The sequence below is a fragment of the Gymnoscopelus braueri genome, assembly GCF_963280865.1.
Source record: "Gymnoscopelus braueri genome assembly, chromosome: 24".
NCBI classification, from domain to species: domain Eukaryota; kingdom Metazoa; phylum Chordata; class Actinopteri; order Myctophiformes; family Myctophidae; genus Gymnoscopelus; species Gymnoscopelus braueri.
Genome location: NC_137626.1, coordinates 13,118,035 through 13,135,543, shown reverse-complemented (window position 1 = coordinate 13,135,543; position 17,509 = coordinate 13,118,035). Strand labels below are relative to the sequence as shown.

Sequence of the window (17,509 nt, the reverse complement as noted above, 5' to 3'; positions counted from 1 at the left end):
GAATCCTGAAAAGTAACAGTTTTGGACAGGTTTCCACCCGACAGAGACGATATGTAACAAAATATCCGATTCTTAAAATGTTTTCTAAATCCTAACAGTTTTTTGAAAAAAATAAAAAAAATTTTTTTTTCACGATTTTTCAAAAATAGCAGATCTACAAGCTCATAGCGCGGCACTCGGTGCCGCGCTATGAGCTTGTATATCTGCTATTTTTGAATAGCCAATGAAGTCTAAAGTGACACAGATGCGTTCCAGGTATCAGTGGGTTAAAATAATATAATACAAAACAGTGAACATAGTCGATCTACAAGCTTACAATACGCCACATTGCGACGCGTTTTGAGCTTGTAGATCGACTATTTTCACTACTTTTGCTTGACACTCTTGTATGATGAAGTGGGGCATTACATTTCTGGAAAGAAATTCTGCTCAACAGCAACGATACGTAAAATTTTAAAAAAATATATAAAATACATGGCGGTTCCTTGGCCTACTGGCAGCGTGCACGAGAGAGTTGGTGCTGATCAGTACAGCGATTTTAACCCATTCAAACCGCGAACGCATCTCTGTCATTTTAGATTTCTTTGGCTGTTCAAAAAATAGCAGATCTACAAGCTCTGTGAGCTTGTAGATCTGCTTAAATCTTGAACATTTGTGCAAATCTTTGAATATATATATATATGTTTTAAAGTGAACATTTGTGACCGTCAAATGTCTCAACAAATGTCTTAATTTTTCTGGAAAAAACTATTGTTGCTATAATATCAGTGGTGCTCGAACTTTTTCTTGTCAAGGACCCCCCAAAATTATATGTATTTGGCCCGCCGACCCCCATCTCAAAATGTTTAGTTCCAGGGACCCCCCAGAAGAAAAGATTTGCGTTAAAAAAATAAATAAAAAAAATATATGTATCCAAAGATTTGCACAAAATGTTTCAAAAATAGCAGATCTGCAAGCTCGTAGCGCAGCACTCGGTGCCGCGCTACGAGCTTGTCGATCTGCTATTTTTTTTAACCGCCCAAAGTATAAAAAATAATGCTTATAGCTGAAATCTAAACAGACACAGATTGAATGGGTTGAAGATTTGCCCTGGACAACAAGCAAACTCACAGACAGACACACACACAGACCCTCGTCTAGACGGCCCCGGGCCACTACAGAGCCACGCAGTAAAAAAACAACACATTTCAGACACTGCTCGGGGCACCGTTATTTATGTTATTCATCATCAGTCGTGTAAAGTAACTAAGTACATTTACTCAAGTACTGTACTTAAGTACAATTTTGAGGTACTTTGACTTTACTGGAGTATTTCCAATTTCCAATACTTTTACCTCTACCCCACTACATCTCGGAGGCAAATATGTACTTTAAGTACATTTCGATGCCAATACTTTTATACTTTTACTCAAGTCAATTTTGAATTCTGGACTTTTACTTGTAACAGAGTATTTTTTATATTGCAGTATTGGTACTTTTACTTAAGTGAAGAATTTGAGTACTTTTTCCGCCACTGCTCTCGTGCAAATTAAAACGTTCCGGATAAACGTTGGTATTTTTTCTTTCAGCACAATGCATGGTTTGTTTCGCGATAGTGACCATTGGTCCTACTTTTCACTGTGCATCGCGGGATAAGATGAGTTTAACTGTATATAGGGTACAATAATTATCACTATACATTCAGACACCCTTTGGACACAGCCTCTCGCTCTCTTTCTGTCTCTCACAATGTCTCTCTGTCTTCGTCTCTCTGTCGCAAAGACTCTCATTTTTTGATTTGAGCTAAAAAAAAAGCATTATTTTTCACTTTGGCTATTCAAAAATAGCAGATCTATGAGCTTGTAGATCAGATCTGCTATTTTTGAAAAATCGTGAAAATGTGTGCAAATCTTTGAATATATATTCTTTTAAAGCGATTTTTGTTTTTACTCAAATCTTTACTTCTGGGGGGTCCCTGGAACAAAATATTTTGAGATGGGGGTCCGCGGCCAAATTCAAATCGTTTTGGGGGTCCTTGACATGAAAAAGTCGAGCACCACTGACATAGAAACATATGTTGTTGTTTTTTCAGAAAACTGTTGGGATTTAGAAGACGCTTTGTAGAATCGGAACCTGAGGCCTTAATGGGTTAAAGGGATTGTAGGCGATTCAGAGATAAACAAAGAAAAAAAAACCAGCAGTTCGTTTCCCCGACCACCAGGGGGTGACACAGGGAGGACTTCCATAGAGTTAAGGGGACTTCTAAACGGGCCATGCCGAATATAGGTTACTTTATTCGGATACAATTCGCGGAACTGCCCGCCCCTGCCGGTTCTCTGAATTTTTATTTTTAAATAGGCTCTTTCATGACAAATTGACCACATATATGAAGTTAAACAACTAAATTCTATCTAAAACGCTATCTGAAAAGTAAATTATGTGCCTCAAAAACGAAGTTTGAGAGCGTTTTAAAACCGAAAGTAAAAAGTTCACACGGACGCGCACGGATGCGCACATGCGTGCGTTAATTTACGGCCCGAGACAAACATAAACAGTAGGGAAATACGGATTTCAGAAAGAGGACTGTGTTTCAGTGCAGGAAAACACCCCAGCATCATTATATAGTGGCTGATAGAGGGGAAAAAATGCAAAATATATATATATAGATATTTTTCAAATTTAGGCTTAATGTTGCCAACAATCCCTTTAAGGAAATGTGCCTGGAGCATTTTCTTTTTATAACCGTACTGTGTAGTGTGTGAGACTATTACATGAACATAATATTGTATAGTGTGTGAAAATGCAATTATTGTTTAACCCATTAAGACCTGGAACAGTGAAAAAATCGTGATTGTTTTTTTTGTTTTTTTTTTAAACTGGAGGATCTAGAAAACATTTTAAGAATCGGACTCAGGCCTTAATGGGTTAAAAAAAAGGTTTCGTAAAAGTCTCTCTCTCTCTATCTCTCTCTCTCTCTCGCTCTCTCTCTCTCTCTCTCTGCAGATCTTCATGTTCCAGCTGCTCAGAGGTCTCTCCTACATCCATAGTCACAGGATCCTCCATAGAGACCTCAAGCCCCAGAACCTTCTCATCAGCTACCTGGGAGAGCTCAAACTGGCTGACTTTGGTGAGAAGAAGAAGAACAACATCTCCTGTTACTTTACTAGTTACTGGAAAAAAAATATATATTACTTTACGTTACATATTACTTTAGTTACTTTCCAACACTGTGTTGGAAAAGTTACTAAAACATTACTTTCCAGCACTGTGTTGGAAAGGTTACTAAAACATAATATTACTTATTACATATTACTTGTTTAAAAAGTAATATAGTTACTTTACTTATTACTCCCTGCCAAAAGTAATTAGTTACTTTACTAGTTACTGGAAAAAAAGTGATAATATTACTTTAAGTTACATATTACTTTAGTTACTTTCCAACACTGCTTTTAAGTACATTTTGATACCAATACTTTTGAACTTTTACTCAAGTAAATTTTGAATCCTGGACTTTTACTTGTAACAGGGTATTTCCTACATTGCAGTATTGATACTTTTTACTTAACCCATTAAGACCGGGAACGCATCTGTGTGTCATTTTTAGATTTCTTTGGCTATTCAAAAATAGCAGATCTACAAGCTCATAGCGCGGCACCGAGTGCCGCGCTATGAGCTTGTAGATCTGCTATTTTTTTTTAAATCTTGAAAACATATTTTTCAGATAAAAAAAAAAAAAACTGTTAGGATTTAGAAAACCGTTTTTAAGAATCGCCTCAGGTCTTAATGGGTTAAGTAAAACATTTGAGTACTTTTACTTAAGTAAAACATTTGAGTACTTTTTCCACCGCACAGGGCTGGCTCGCTCCAAGTCCATTCCCTGCCAGACCTACTCGTCTGAGGTGGTGACCCTGTGGTACCGGCCCCCCGACGTTCTCCTGGGCTGCACAGACTACTCTACGGCGCTGGACATATGGTCAGTGTACGATTAGGCTGCCCTATAGCATGTCTCATATCTGGCATAGAGGGGGCGGGTTCAAAATCTGCGGAGAAAACTTCCGCCGGATCCTATTGGCTCACCGATCTGTCCGTTAGCCAATGTGTAGCATTGAGAGCCCTGACGTCGCAACATTTGGAGCGACGCCCACTGCACTCTAGTTGGTTGGGGAAATTAAAACACTTCCTTTTCCAGTCGCGTCAATAGGGCATTGCAGTGGCGGCCATTTTTTTGGTTCCACTCTAAAATAGTCAATGCATTTTTCCCATTAACATTTCCAAAAATATGAATATCAATTAATTTAAGCCTAGAATCAAGCCATCCAGGGTCCTGGTGAATCATGACCATAAAACATTTATTTCTCTGATTTTTATTTTATTTTTACATTTAATTATATGATATACTATGTTTAATAAATACCCTTTGTTTTGCCGTTTTCAAAAACGTTTTGTTCACAGAATCAAACGTTTTATGGTCATGATTCACCAGGACCCTGGATGGCTTGATTCTAGGCTTAAATTAATTGATATAAATATTTTTGGAAATGTCAATGGGAAAAGTGCATTGACTATTTTGGAGTGGAACCAGAAAATGGCCGCCACTGCTATGCCCTATTGGCTGGTCCGGGCTCTTATTTTTTTAATTAAAACTAAAAAATAAAAGCCTGGAGATTGAGGCTAGTATACGATACACCAGTGGTTCTCAAACTTTTTCACGTCAAGGACCCCCAAATTGGCACTTTTTAGCCTGCAGACCTCCATTTGAAAAGACATGCATGCCAGGGACCCCCATAAGAGAAGATTTTTACGGCTCGATAGCAGTGATTCTCAACCATTTTAATTTCAAGGACCCCCCCAGTTTGACATGCATTAAGCTATTGACCCCCATTTAATGGCATTTCTATCTCTGGGACAACAATTTATAGTGTAAAATCTATGTTAATTTAACTCTGAGAGTGTACAAATGGAACCAAATGGAGCCGTTTGGGTCCATTTGGTTCCATCTGTACACTCTCTGAGTTACAGACCCATAAGGGTCCATTAGGAATCAAATGGACCTATCCATCATTTAGCTGGGGACCCCCTGGAACTCCCTCAAGGACCCCTGGGGGTCCCCGGACCCCACTTTGAGAACCGATGCGTTACACGGTAGCACCTCGTCCAATCACCTTTAACCCTTTAAGACCGGGAACGCATCTGTGTCATTTTAGATCAAGGGCCTATTTTCGCCAGTTCACCCATTATCCCTAATCTTCTTTGCCATTTTTTACCATTTTTAAAAAACATTTTCAAATAGTGCAAATAGCCGATCTACAAGCTCACAACGTGTCGATGTAGATCGGCTAGTTGAACTTTTTGAAAATTATTTAAAATAATTATTAAAAAAAAAAATGGAATGGAGCGGCCGTTCGGGAATTGTCCCAAATGTCCCAGTGGCCAGCACGACCCTGTCCTTGTCTATGTCCATGTCTTGTTTATATATGTAACATATTAATAGACTTGACCTTGACCCCTAGTTTACAGCCCCCTTTCTTACTGGATACTGGACACCAAAAGTGTCACAGCCTGTCACTCCTTCTCTTCTCCGGTAGGAGACACAAAGAGTCTCCTTTGTGTCTCCTACCGGAACTCATTGGATGGAAGTCGGTATGGACCTCTTGAGAAAAAAAAAGGGGGAAAAAAAAAGATGGAGAGGGACACGCAGCACAGGACTTGAACCTGTGATGTGCTAATCCAGGCTACATTAGAGCCTAAGTGCCCGGACTGCCCCTGATTTCATTCATTTAACCACAATCTATCCTACACAAAGGCCGCCCTACACGGGTAGGTGTCAAGCTCACCCCTGTTGGGTTTACACAGGAGAGACATTTTCACCGACATGCAGTCTGTATTAGAGGCGATCTGCTGGACCTGCGGGTCCGTCGCCGCCTTCCAGAGGTCATACATGTCCTGGCCGTGATGACCGTGCGAGTTCATCATCTGCCTGTAAATGCACGGGTGGTAGGGCGCCTTGAACCCCCCTGTAAAGAAGTCGTGATGCTGCGGCGTGACGCCCACGATGTTGGCACAGATACCCATGACCACGTCATCCATGTGGATAGAAGCATCGAGTGTCAGCGTGGCTTGGTAGATCTTCTCCACTACGTCCCTGGAAACCACGTACCCAGACCCTGACGTGTAGTCGGGGAAGGTCGACCACGGGTACATTTCGTAGGGCAAGTAGTACTTGCTGTTCCTGTCTCGGCAGGGCGCCTCCTCGCGCCATCCGCGCCACACATGGCCGAGCCACAGGTCGGTGACGTTCCTCTGGGCCGCGTCCTGCAGGTGATCCACCAGGTTAGGAGTGTGTACGAAAGTGTCGTCGTCGGCCGTCATGACGAAGCTCGCATGGGCGCACCGTTGACGTGCCCAGCGGAATTGCATGATAACCTTCAGGGTGAGGTTGCGGAACGAGTCTGTGAAATCCTGCTGGATCAGGTCACCGTGGAGGCGGTCCTCATGCTCCAGATCTTCCTGGACGGTGCTGGAGTTTGGCGCTGCCAAGGCGAACAGAACCTTGACCGTGAGTCCCTTGGAGCGCCGAATGTATGTCTCGTTGCCCCAGGTGGACCTGATGGCCTCCCGCCGGTCCGCGTGTGCCGGAGAGCTTTTGATGAAGAGGAGAAGATGGACGTCTTCTCCGGAACACTTGTCTGGGTGGTCCAGCAGGTACTTGAAGTTGGTGAACCGCTCAGCCTCCTGGTGTGTGACGGTGAAGGCCTTTTTGAGGACGTCCCGATCAACATGGTCTTTAAAAACAGGGATTTCCGGATTATCAGCCGGATTATCAGCCGGATCATCGCCATCGTCTTTCAAAACAGGGACCTCCGGATTATCAGCCAAAGCCAACCAAATCAAACCCAACAGCATCGCCGTGGCGATCAGCAGCGCACAGCTGCCGATCGCACAGCGCTTGCTTTTAAACAAACTGAACATACCGTAATCTCACCTCTGGTCTTCTCAGTGGAGATGCTATGTGTCTGACTGTCTGTGCGTTAGGCAGATAAATGAATGGCTCTCTCACCTTTATAGGCCAAGCGTGTGATGTCACTCATCTATGATGTCAGTAGACAACATATGACTCAAAATGTGTGTGTGTGTGTGTGTGTGTGTGTGTGTGTGTGTGTGTGTGTGTGTGTGTGTGTGTGTGTGTGTGTGTGTGTGTGTGTGTGTGTGTGTGTGTGTGTGTGTGTGTGTGTGTGTGTGTGTGTGTGTGTGTGTGTGTGTTTTTATTTTATTTTAAATGGAACATTTGTAACTCAAATGCACGGGTGGCAGGGCGCCTTGAACCCGCTGTAAAGGTGTCGTGATGCTGTGGCGTGACATTATATAAAACATACAATAACCACTATAACCAGCCCTATTTTATACATAGGCTATTTGAAAATAGCAGATCTACAAGCTCACAACGCGTCGCATCGTTGTGAGCTCACATGCTCACATGCGACGCGTTGTGAGCGGTGTGAGCTTGTAGATAGGCTATTTTCAAACACTTTAGTACTTTTACTTTTGGTACTTTAAGTACATGTTTATACCAATACTTTTGTAGTTTTACTCAAGTAAATGTTGAATTCCGGGACTTTTACTTGTAACAGAGTACTTCTACACTGCAGTATTGATGCTTTTACTTAAGTAAAACATTTGAGTACTTCTTCCACCTGTGTGTGTGTGTGTGTGTGTGTGTGTGTGTGTGTGTGTGTGTGTGTGTGTGTGTGTGTGTGTGTGTGTGTGTGTGTGTGTGTGTGTGTGTGTGTGTGTGTGTGTGTGTGTGTGTGTGTGTGTGTGTGTGTGTGTGTGTGTGTGTGTGTGTGTGTGTGTGCCACCACTGCCCATCTGCGAAGAGAAGAGAAAGACCTAAAGCAGCGAGTGTCTAGGAAGTCCTGAGTGTGTGTTTTTTATTTTATTTTAAATGGAACATTTGTAACTCAAATGCACGGGTGGCAGGGCGCCTTGAACCCGCTGTAAAGGTGTCGTGATGCTGTGGCGTGACATTATATAAAACATACAATAACCACTATAACCAGCCCTATTTTATACATAGGCTATTTGAAAATAGCAGATCTACAAGCTCACAACGCGTCGCATCGTTGTGAGCTCACATGCTCACATGCGACGCGTTGTGAGCGTTGTGAGCTTGTAGATAGGCTATTTTCAAACACTTTAGTACTTTTACTTTTGGTACTTTAAGTACATGTTTATACCAATACTTTTGTAGTTTTACTCAAGTAAATGTTGAATTCCGGGACTTTTACTTGTAACAGAGTACTTCTACACTGCAGTATTGATGCTTTTACTTAAGTAAAACATTTGAGTACTTCTTCCACGTGTGTGTGTGTGTGTGTGTGTGTGTGTGTGTGTGTGTGTGTGTGTGTGTGTGTGTGTGTGTGTGTGTGTGTGTGTGTGTGTGTGTGTGTGTGTGTGTGTGTGTGTGTGTGTGTGTGTGTGTGTGTGTGTGTGTGTGTGTGTGTGTGTGTGTGTGTGTGTGTGTTTATTTTATTTTAAATGGAACATTTGTAACTCAAATGCACGGGTGGCAGGGCGCCTTGAACCCGCTGTAAAGGTGTCGTGATGCTGTGGCGTGACATTATATAAAACATACAATAACCACTTCAGCCCTATTTTATACATAGGCTATTTGAAAATAGCAGATCTACAAGCTCACAACGCATCGCATCGTTGTGAGTTCACATGCTCACATGCGACGCGTTGTGAGCTTGTAGATACTAAATAGCTTTTAATTCACTAAGTGTTGGTGAGTTTTCGCCAGCACACCGAGCGCAGTGTTGGCTGCAGTGACGGCAGTTTGCGTGTGGAGAGAGATTTAGCCTCTTGGCTTCTCTCGCCCCTTATCGTCTTTCTGAGCCAGAGAAAGAAAAGAGGAGGACAAAAAAAAAGGATTTGGAAGTTAAGTACCTCAGGAGAAGGTTTTCTTTTTAAAGTATTTCCCCAAAAAAATTGCGGGAAGTTGCGAAATTTGCGAAAAGTTGTGAAATATGCGTCAATATGCGAAATATGTGGAAAGTTGCAAAATATGCAAAATATGCGATGCGAAGCGCATATTATGCGATGCGATGTGCGTATTATGCGATGCGATGCGCATATTATGCGATGCGAAGCGCATATTATGCGATGCGATGCGCGTATTATGCGATGCGAAGCGCATATTATGCGATGTGAAGCGCATATTATGCGATGCGATGTGCGTATTATGCGATGCGATGCTGCCTTTTTGAAAAAAACGTTACCCCCGCATAATTATGCGCCATTTTGCTGATTATGCGGTAAATTCTGCGATCGCATTTTTCTGGAGGGTCTACTATATACACACGTTTCCTAGGGCATGGTAGCCTCGGTCCCAGCCTCACTCATCTGCAGTGGTGGAAAGTAACTAAGTACATTTACTTAAGTACTGTACTTAAGTAACATTTTGAGATATTTGTACTTTACTTGAGTATTTCCAATTTCCAATACTTTTACTTCTACTCCACTACATCTCAGAGGCAAATATTGTACTTTTACTCCACTACAATTATTTGAAAACTATAGTTATTAGTTACTTTTCAGATATAAATTATGATATCATGAAACATACATTAACCACTTTAGCCCTATTTTATACCTAGGCTATTTGAAAATAGCCGATCAACAAGCTCACAATCGCGACGCGTTGTGAGCTTGTAGATCGGCTATTTTCAAATATTTTAGTACTTTTACTTTTGGTACTTTAAGTACATTTTGATGCCAATACTTTTGTACTTTTACTCAATTACATTTTTAATTCTGGACTTTTACTTGTAACAGAGTATTTCCATATTGCAGTATTGGTACTTTTACTTAAGTAAAGAATTTGAGTACTTTTTCCACCACTGCCCATCTGCGAAGAGAAGAGAAAGACCTAAAGCAGCGAGTGTCTAGGAAGTCCTGAGTGGACAGGATTTCCGTCGTACGCGTTTCCCCCCGGAAACGATATTTTTTTGACCAATCACAACACTCGTTTCATTCACGGAGAATGTTAACAGATTTGTAAAGCATCAACGTCATTTCCTTGAGCGGTACTTCCGCCAAATTCAACCATTTCCGGTTGTCACTTCCTAGACAACCAACAGCCCAGGTCTTGCCCAGGGTGAGGGCATGGTATGCATCACTTCCTGTCAATTTGATCAGGTATCATGGATCAAATCGACAGGAAGTGATGCCCACCCATGCCCTGTAGGAAACTTGTGGATAGACCTTGGCTATTTGAAAATAGCCGATCTATTTGTTGTGAGCTTGTAGATCTGCTATTTTCAAATGACTTTATACATTTTTAAAACATGAAATGGAAGATTTCTGCATAATGAGTACTTTTTACTTTTGGTACTTTAATTACATTTTGATGCCAATACTTTTGTACTTTTACTCAAGTAACTTCTGAATACCTGAATTGCAGTATTGATGCTTTAAGTAAAAAAAAAAAAAAACTTTTTCCACCACTGAGTCTTCGGTAGGAGACTCAATTGACCTGCATTTGAGTCTCTGCCGGTTATTTTTTTGGGTGAACTACTCCTTTTAAAGTGGTACATTTTCTTCTTTTTTTTCCTTTTATAGGGGAGCTGGGTGTATTTTAATTGAGATGCTGCACGGTGCGCCGGCGTTCCCAGGTGTGGCGGACGTCTTTGAACAGCTCCAGAAGATCTGGGCGGTGAGTATATAGAGGCCGCTCAGTTACCATGACGCGTGCAGCGTAATGCACTTCATATAGCCAGGGAAACGCAGTGTCAAGTAGGGTTAATACATACAAAAATACATATCATTGCTGTCGGGCAGAAACCTCTTATCATATTCTAACTTGTTGTGTTTTTTTCCCGTAACTACAGCGTCACACAAAAGCGTAAAAAGTAGCAGATCCACAAGCTCGAAACGCGGCGCGAAGTGACGCGTTTCGAGCTTGTAGATCTGCTACTTTTGCTATTTTTGTCTATTTTTTAGAGTGTTTTACCCCCTGTCCGTCCGTGTGTGTGTCCGTGTGTGTGTCCATCTGTCTGCGAGCAGCTAATCTCCGGCAACGTTTGCATGGTCGCTCCGAAACTGTGCACACACACTCCCTGGATGCCAATTCAGAACCTCTGCCCCAATTTTTTCACATGGGCCTGTTATAGCGCCACCAGGAGGCCGATTTGTGCGAAACCCATTTACTCCCACAGATTTTATCCAAACGTCATGCAAATCGGTACACAGTATCTCTACAGTCATGTGATCAACACGGATTTGTCCGATTTCCCATATTCCATCCTCATTGGCTAATTAAGGCTTGGCTTCCAAAGTTTGCAGGATTGGTCCGTTTTTCAACAAAATGCCTCAAATCATGAAACGCAGCTTGCGATCTCCGTGAAATATCACACGCACATTCCCACTATGGCCAAGGAAGAAATGGCACCCCTTTCACATTGGCCTGTTATAGCGCCACCAGGAGGCCACAATAACGTACCTGACCTGGCGGAGACCTGTGCTCCGAGAAGCACTTTTTCTAGTTTTATTTGAATCCTGAAAAGTAACAGGTTTTGGACATATGAGGTTTCCACCCGACAGAGACAACGATACACTTCATAGCCAGGGAAACGCAGTGTCAAGTAGGCTAATATATACCAAAAAATACATATGGATTCTACCAAAAACTGTGCAATTTCCCATGCAAATGAAGCATTATAGAATTGGGGGTGAAAGACGAGGGATGTGGGGTAAGATACAGACCAAGATTATTTGAACCCATTAAGACCTGGAACGCATCTGTGTCACTTTAGATTTCTTTGGCTATTCAAAAATAGCAGATATACAAGCTCATAGCGCGACACCGAGTGCCACGCTATGAGCTTGTAGATCTGCTATTTTTGAAAAATCTTGAAAACATTTTTTTTTTATTTAAAAAAAATAACTGTAGGATTTAGAAAATCATTTTAAGAATCGCCTCAGGTCTTAAAGGGTTAGTTCAGATTTTTTTAGTATTTTCTGTAGTACAGAAAAAAAAAAAAAAATCTGAACTAAGCCTTTAATGGGTTATGCCTAAGTTATGCTCCCTCGCATAGCGGCGAAAACAGCAGACCTACAAGCTCACAACGTGTCGTGGATGCGTCGCGTCGCGAGCTTGTAGGTCTGCTGTTTTCCATACGCGACAAGAACTATGATGAATCGGGCGCTTTATTCTCTTGAATCTGTTTCCCCTGCAGGTTATTGGAGTTCCCACCGAGGAGAGTTGGCCGGGAGTGAGTGAACTACCAAACTACAAACCAGGTGTGTGTCCCGTCAGGTTTCACTTCAGTCAACCGGTTGTGCGATAGAAATGTATCTCTGTTTCTCATTAAAGGTAGCTCTCCACCGCGGTGTTGATTTAGACGACTAAAACTATGACGAAAAATGGCCATCGACTACCCTTTTTCACTGACGAAAACTAAATAAAAACTAAGCCACGATGACTAAAACTAAGACTAAATATATTGACAATTTCGTCAACAAATAAAAACTAGACTAAAATGTTGGGGAGTGACTATAGTGAAGAAGAGATCCAGTAAAACTAAAAGATAAGCCATCTTATGTTTGGTTGTGCTCAGGTGTTGCGCTATGAAAATAGTAGATCTACAAGCATTGAGTGCCAGGCTACGAGCTTGTAGATCTGCTATTTTTTGAAAAATCTTGGAAATGTGTGCAAATCTTTGAATATTATATTCTTTTAAAGTGAACATTTTTAACTCAAATGTTTGCTTCTTTGGGTCCCTGGAACAAAATATTTTGAGATGGGGGTCGGCGGCCAAATACAGTAGCCTACGTATCATTTTGGGGTCCTTGACATGAAAAAGTGTGAGCACCACTGATATAGAAACATACATTTTTCAGAATACTGTTGGGACTTTAGAGGGCATTGTAGAATCGGCTTCAGGTCTTAATGGGTTAAGCTTATTTTGGTATAAAACCCTTCCTATGTAATGACAGTGGTAGGGTCCATCCACGTGCAACATTCCATTCGGACCAAACTGCACCCACACCAGCTGATTTAAATAACTGGTTCCGTCCTCTCTGATTGAAGTCTGCTAGTGCATTTAGTGAGGCATTTGGTCTTTCAATGGATGTCGCTGAATCCTCAAACAAATAACATATGGCATCAAACCCTAAAGAATTGATGAGGACATCTCTAGAATGTGCACTTCACCACTTGAACCCCAGCATCCTTTTACTGGGGGGGGGGGCATTAAGCCAAAAATAACAGATCGACAATTTTTGGCTAAGAGATTTGGTGATGGAAAAAAGAGGTCCAAATACAGAGCCAACTCAGGTCCTGTTTACAGTCTAAGTACATTTACTCAAGTACTGTACTTAAGTATTTTATTTTTTTATTTTTTACTTTATTAGAGTTTTTCCAATTGTCTATACTTTTACTTCTAGTCCACTACATCTCAGATTCAAATATCGTACTTTTACTCCACTATATTATTTGAAAACTTTAGTTACTAGTTATTTTGCAGATATATATTAGTATGTTATAAAACATACATTTACCACTTCAGCCCTATGTTATACCTAGGCTATTTGAAAATAGTCAATCTACAAGCTCACAACGTGTCGCATGAAATGTAGCTTATGTGCAAGGATTACTTAAACCCAATTTATAATTAGACGCACACTGGGATTGCATTTGGAAAATAGACTAGATCTGCAGGCTCACAATACATCGTGATTTGACGCGTTGTGAGCTTGTAGATCAGCTTTTTTTCGAACATTTCCTACCACACGTTTTGTATTAATTTTGTGATCTACTTCTATTTAGACACTATGCCACACATGCAACATACGGCCCGGGGGCCAGACTCGACCCTTTGACCATCGGCCCGCCAAGCCCTAAAAGAAAAACAAAATGACCCCCCAAATAATACTAAAAGGCTGCCGTATGTTAATGGTTTTGAGAGAAAAAATATTTAACTTGATTTAATAGTAATTAATATTTACCATTTGAGTCCTATATCTGCTTTCCTCTATCCGTATGTAATCAAATGTTTTGAACTCAAATATTTATAACATAATAATGCAATGTGTTTTATAATTTTTTTGATTGAAATTGATAGAAATTTTTATTAGGCAAAAGAATGTAAAATAACACAGTTACATTTATAATACTTTTGTCTGAAAGGTCCGACCAAAAAAGTCCTTGATGACTTGTTTCCGTTGAGGTCCTTGGTATTAATTTCATAGACATATATAGTAGCAACCAAACAGTTCAAATATCAACATAAAAATACAGAGAAAAAATACCACTATGTACAAAAAAAAGCTTGACAAATATATATATATACAAAAAAAGTGGAGGGGGGTCGTCTGTCTACCGGGAAACTGGTACTATACCTCCACTTTTGGCCTCCAGAAAGATGAGTTTTTAGGGCTGTTTTAAATGAGCCCAGCGAACTGCATTTTTTGAGGGATGGGGTTAGGCTATTCCATACCTTGGTGGCCAGTGACCTATGGAGTGGTGCATATCAGTTAAGATAAGATACTACATTTACAGGCTCATTTAAAAGTTGATACGGCATTGACGTGGACTGTTTTATGCAAGTAATCGTTTTATTGTAAGGCCAGAGTACACCAGAGTGATACAGTACATTACAGCTGTAAAAAAAAAATGATAGAGGTGGTGCCATGGTTTTGCACTTTTTCTGTTTTTCATGTGTCTATGAGGTTGATAGAACTTCATTAAGCCCCCTGGTGGTGTTTTTATGGTGTTTTATGTCTTCTCTGACTATTTTGAGTTTCTTCCTGGAGGCTGAAACCTTGAGCCTTAGAAAAACAGCACTTTAATGACACAGTAAAATTATACCCTCCCCCTCATTATCATAACACAACAGGTGTGGGCATGAGGAGGAGGAGGGACTAGGACAGGTGGGTGGTGCTAAGGTGGTGGAGGAGGTGCTAAGGTGAGAACCAGGTATACTTAATGAACTGGAGGCGTGTCCACATAAAAACATAATTTTAACACTTTTTTGAAAAAAATCTTCCTCCTAGTATAACCATAATACCTGATGATTATGTTTTGGGGGGGGGGGGGGATCACTGAAAATCACGGCACCCCGTCTTTAAATAAAATGTATCAACATTTTGTAACTGAAAATTCTTGTTGTGAAAGCAAGTACCTGTATTGTAAAGTAGTCTGTCTGGCTCTTAACCTCACTCCGTCAAATGGAAGAAGCTTGCGACACACATTTTGTTTCACAGCGTACTTGCATCTGAGACTTCGGGCGCAGAATCGATGACAGACGGAGTTTCATTTTTTCAAGCTACTAGGCAGGTGATTGGATGATCCCGCCCCTAGCAGCCGCTGATTGGTTCGTATGCGCAGCGGTTCGGGCAGCTTTACTCTGTGAGCAATCCCAGACCCTCCTTCCTGAAACCAAATGCAATGCAATGCATGAGATTTCCGGAGGGAGGGGGTGTTTACCAGGCTATCTGGCTCTGGCATGTCTACCAAATTCATGCAGTTTTAACATAATTCAGCACTATGTGTGTCAAGTTTCAATTCAATTGTACAATCAATGTGTGGCCCTTCACTCACCTTATCGAAGTCAGTATGGCCCTCTGGAAATAAATGCGGCCCACCCCTGCTTTATGCACTAGAGGGCGCCATTGGCTAACAGCAAGAAGGGGAAAGTGTGCTTTGGGGCGAGACCTCTCCTCCAGTCTCTGGTTAATATGAGTCAAACTCATTTCAAAAGCCAGTCTGTAACTGAAAAAGCCCCCCCCCCTTTCTCTCTCTCTCTCTCTCTCTCTCTCTCTCTGTGTGCACCAGCACCGTGCCAGGACATTTGGTACCACTTTACTTAGAAGTGCACTGTGCACTTTATAAGCATTTTACTTATAAAACTTCCTCTGGCATTGAGATCGCAACATTAAAGTACACAAAAAGTTAAAAAAGCTTTTTACGACGTGCGGCTGCGATACACCAAAAGGTGTGTTTTATTTTTCTTCAATTTAAAAATAAACCTTTTTTTGTGTACTTGTTGTGTACTGTGGTGCGCGAGCAAAAACCCCAGAGCGAGGCGGATTCCTCGGAGGTTGCAAACACTCTTGGCCTGGAAAAAAGAAGCTGATTCCACTGATGTGATCGCTAACGATTCTGCAGTAGAGTCGTAAAAGTGTCTTTAATGTGGGTCATGCCTTTACACTGCCTTATGACCCGCACGGCGACTGAAGTTTTTTACATCAAAGCACCGACCCGGTCAAACGTACACTAGTGGGGTTTTTTCAAGCCATTTCTGCTTTATTAGATATTACAGAGTGGAAGAACTGAAGTGTGTGTGTGTGTGTGTGTGTGTGTGTGTGTGTGTGTGTGTGTGTGTGTGTGTGTGTGTGTGTGTGTGTGTGTGTGTGTGTGTGTGTGTGTGTGTGTGTGTGTGTGTGTGTGTGTGTGTGTGTGTGTGTGTGTGTGTGTGTGTGTGTGTGTGTGTGTGTCTCTCTCAGTGGTGTAAAGTAACTATGTACTCAAGTACTGGACTTAAGTACAATTTTGAGGTATTTGTACTTTACTTCAGTGTTTCCAATTTCCAGTACTTTTACTTCTACTCCACTACATCTCAGAGGGAAATATTGTACTTTTATTCCACTACAATTATTTGAAAACTTTACTAGTTACTTTGCAGATTTTGATTATTATTATTACAAAACATACATTAACCTCTTCAGCCCTATATACATTTCGGCCATTTGAAAATAGCCGAGCTACAAGCTCACAATGCGTCGCGCTTGTACATCTGCTATTTTCAAAAGATTTGTATACATTTGAAAACTTGTGAAATGGGACATCCTGCATAATGAGTACTTTTACTTCTGGTATTTTAATACCATTACTTTTGTACTTTTTACTCAAGTACATTTTTAATTCTGGGCTTTTACTTGTAACGGGGTATTTCTAAATTGCAGTATTGGTGCTTTTACTTAAAAAGTTAAAACATTTGAGTACTTTTTCCACCACGTGTGTGTGTGTGTGTGTGCGCGTGTGTGCGTGTGTGCGTGTGTGTGTGTGTGTGTGTGTGTGTGTGTGTGTGTGCGTGTGTGCGTGTGTGCGTGTGTGTGTGTGCGTGTGTGTGCGTGTGCACGTGTGTTTGTGGAGTGGGCACATACATAAATCGGAACGCGAGCTCGAGTGACATCACACACAGGACGAGCCGAACCCGCCCTGACCTGCCGAACCTGTAGGACAATCGGTTCCCTTTGTTAAAAAAAAAGAAACCCCAACAACTTTAGCCCCTCTTTTCCCTTTCATATCTCTCCCCCGCCCTCCCTTCCTTCCCTCCCTCCTTCCCTCCCTCCCTCCAGTGGTGGAAAAAGTACTCAAATTCTTTACTTAAGTAAAAGTATCAATACTGCAATGTGGTAGTACTCTGTTACAAGTAAAAGTCCAGAATTACAAATTTACTTGAGTAAAAGTACAAAAGTATTGGCATCAAAATGTCCTTAAAGTACCAAACGTAAAAGTACTAACATG

The 17,509-nt window shown here is 41.3% G+C and overlaps 2 protein-coding genes across 2 annotated transcripts in view; one reads left to right on the top strand and one right to left on the bottom strand.

Moving 5' to 3' along the window:
• Positions 1–17,509, top strand: part of cdk15 (cyclin-dependent kinase 15) — a 104,913-nt gene that overhangs the window by 43,383 nt on the left and 44,021 nt on the right. The window contains exons 8-11 of the mRNA XM_080422652.1: positions 2,983–3,106; positions 3,832–3,952; positions 10,600–10,693; positions 12,216–12,279. Of these exons, the coding sequence (XP_080278778.1) occupies positions 2,983–3,106; positions 3,832–3,952; positions 10,600–10,693; positions 12,216–12,279 (403 nt within the window). The remainder of the gene's footprint in view (positions 1–2,982; positions 3,107–3,831; positions 3,953–10,599; positions 10,694–12,215; positions 12,280–17,509) is intronic.
• On the bottom strand, positions 5,773–6,948 carry LOC308080173 (lactosylceramide 1,3-N-acetyl-beta-D-glucosaminyltransferase A-like; the record flags this gene model as incomplete). Its single annotated transcript, XM_080421949.1, has 1 exon — positions 5,773–6,948. The coding sequence occupies one exon, from the start codon at positions 6,946–6,948 to the stop codon at positions 5,773–5,775; it is 1,176 nt and encodes a 391-aa protein (XP_080278075.1).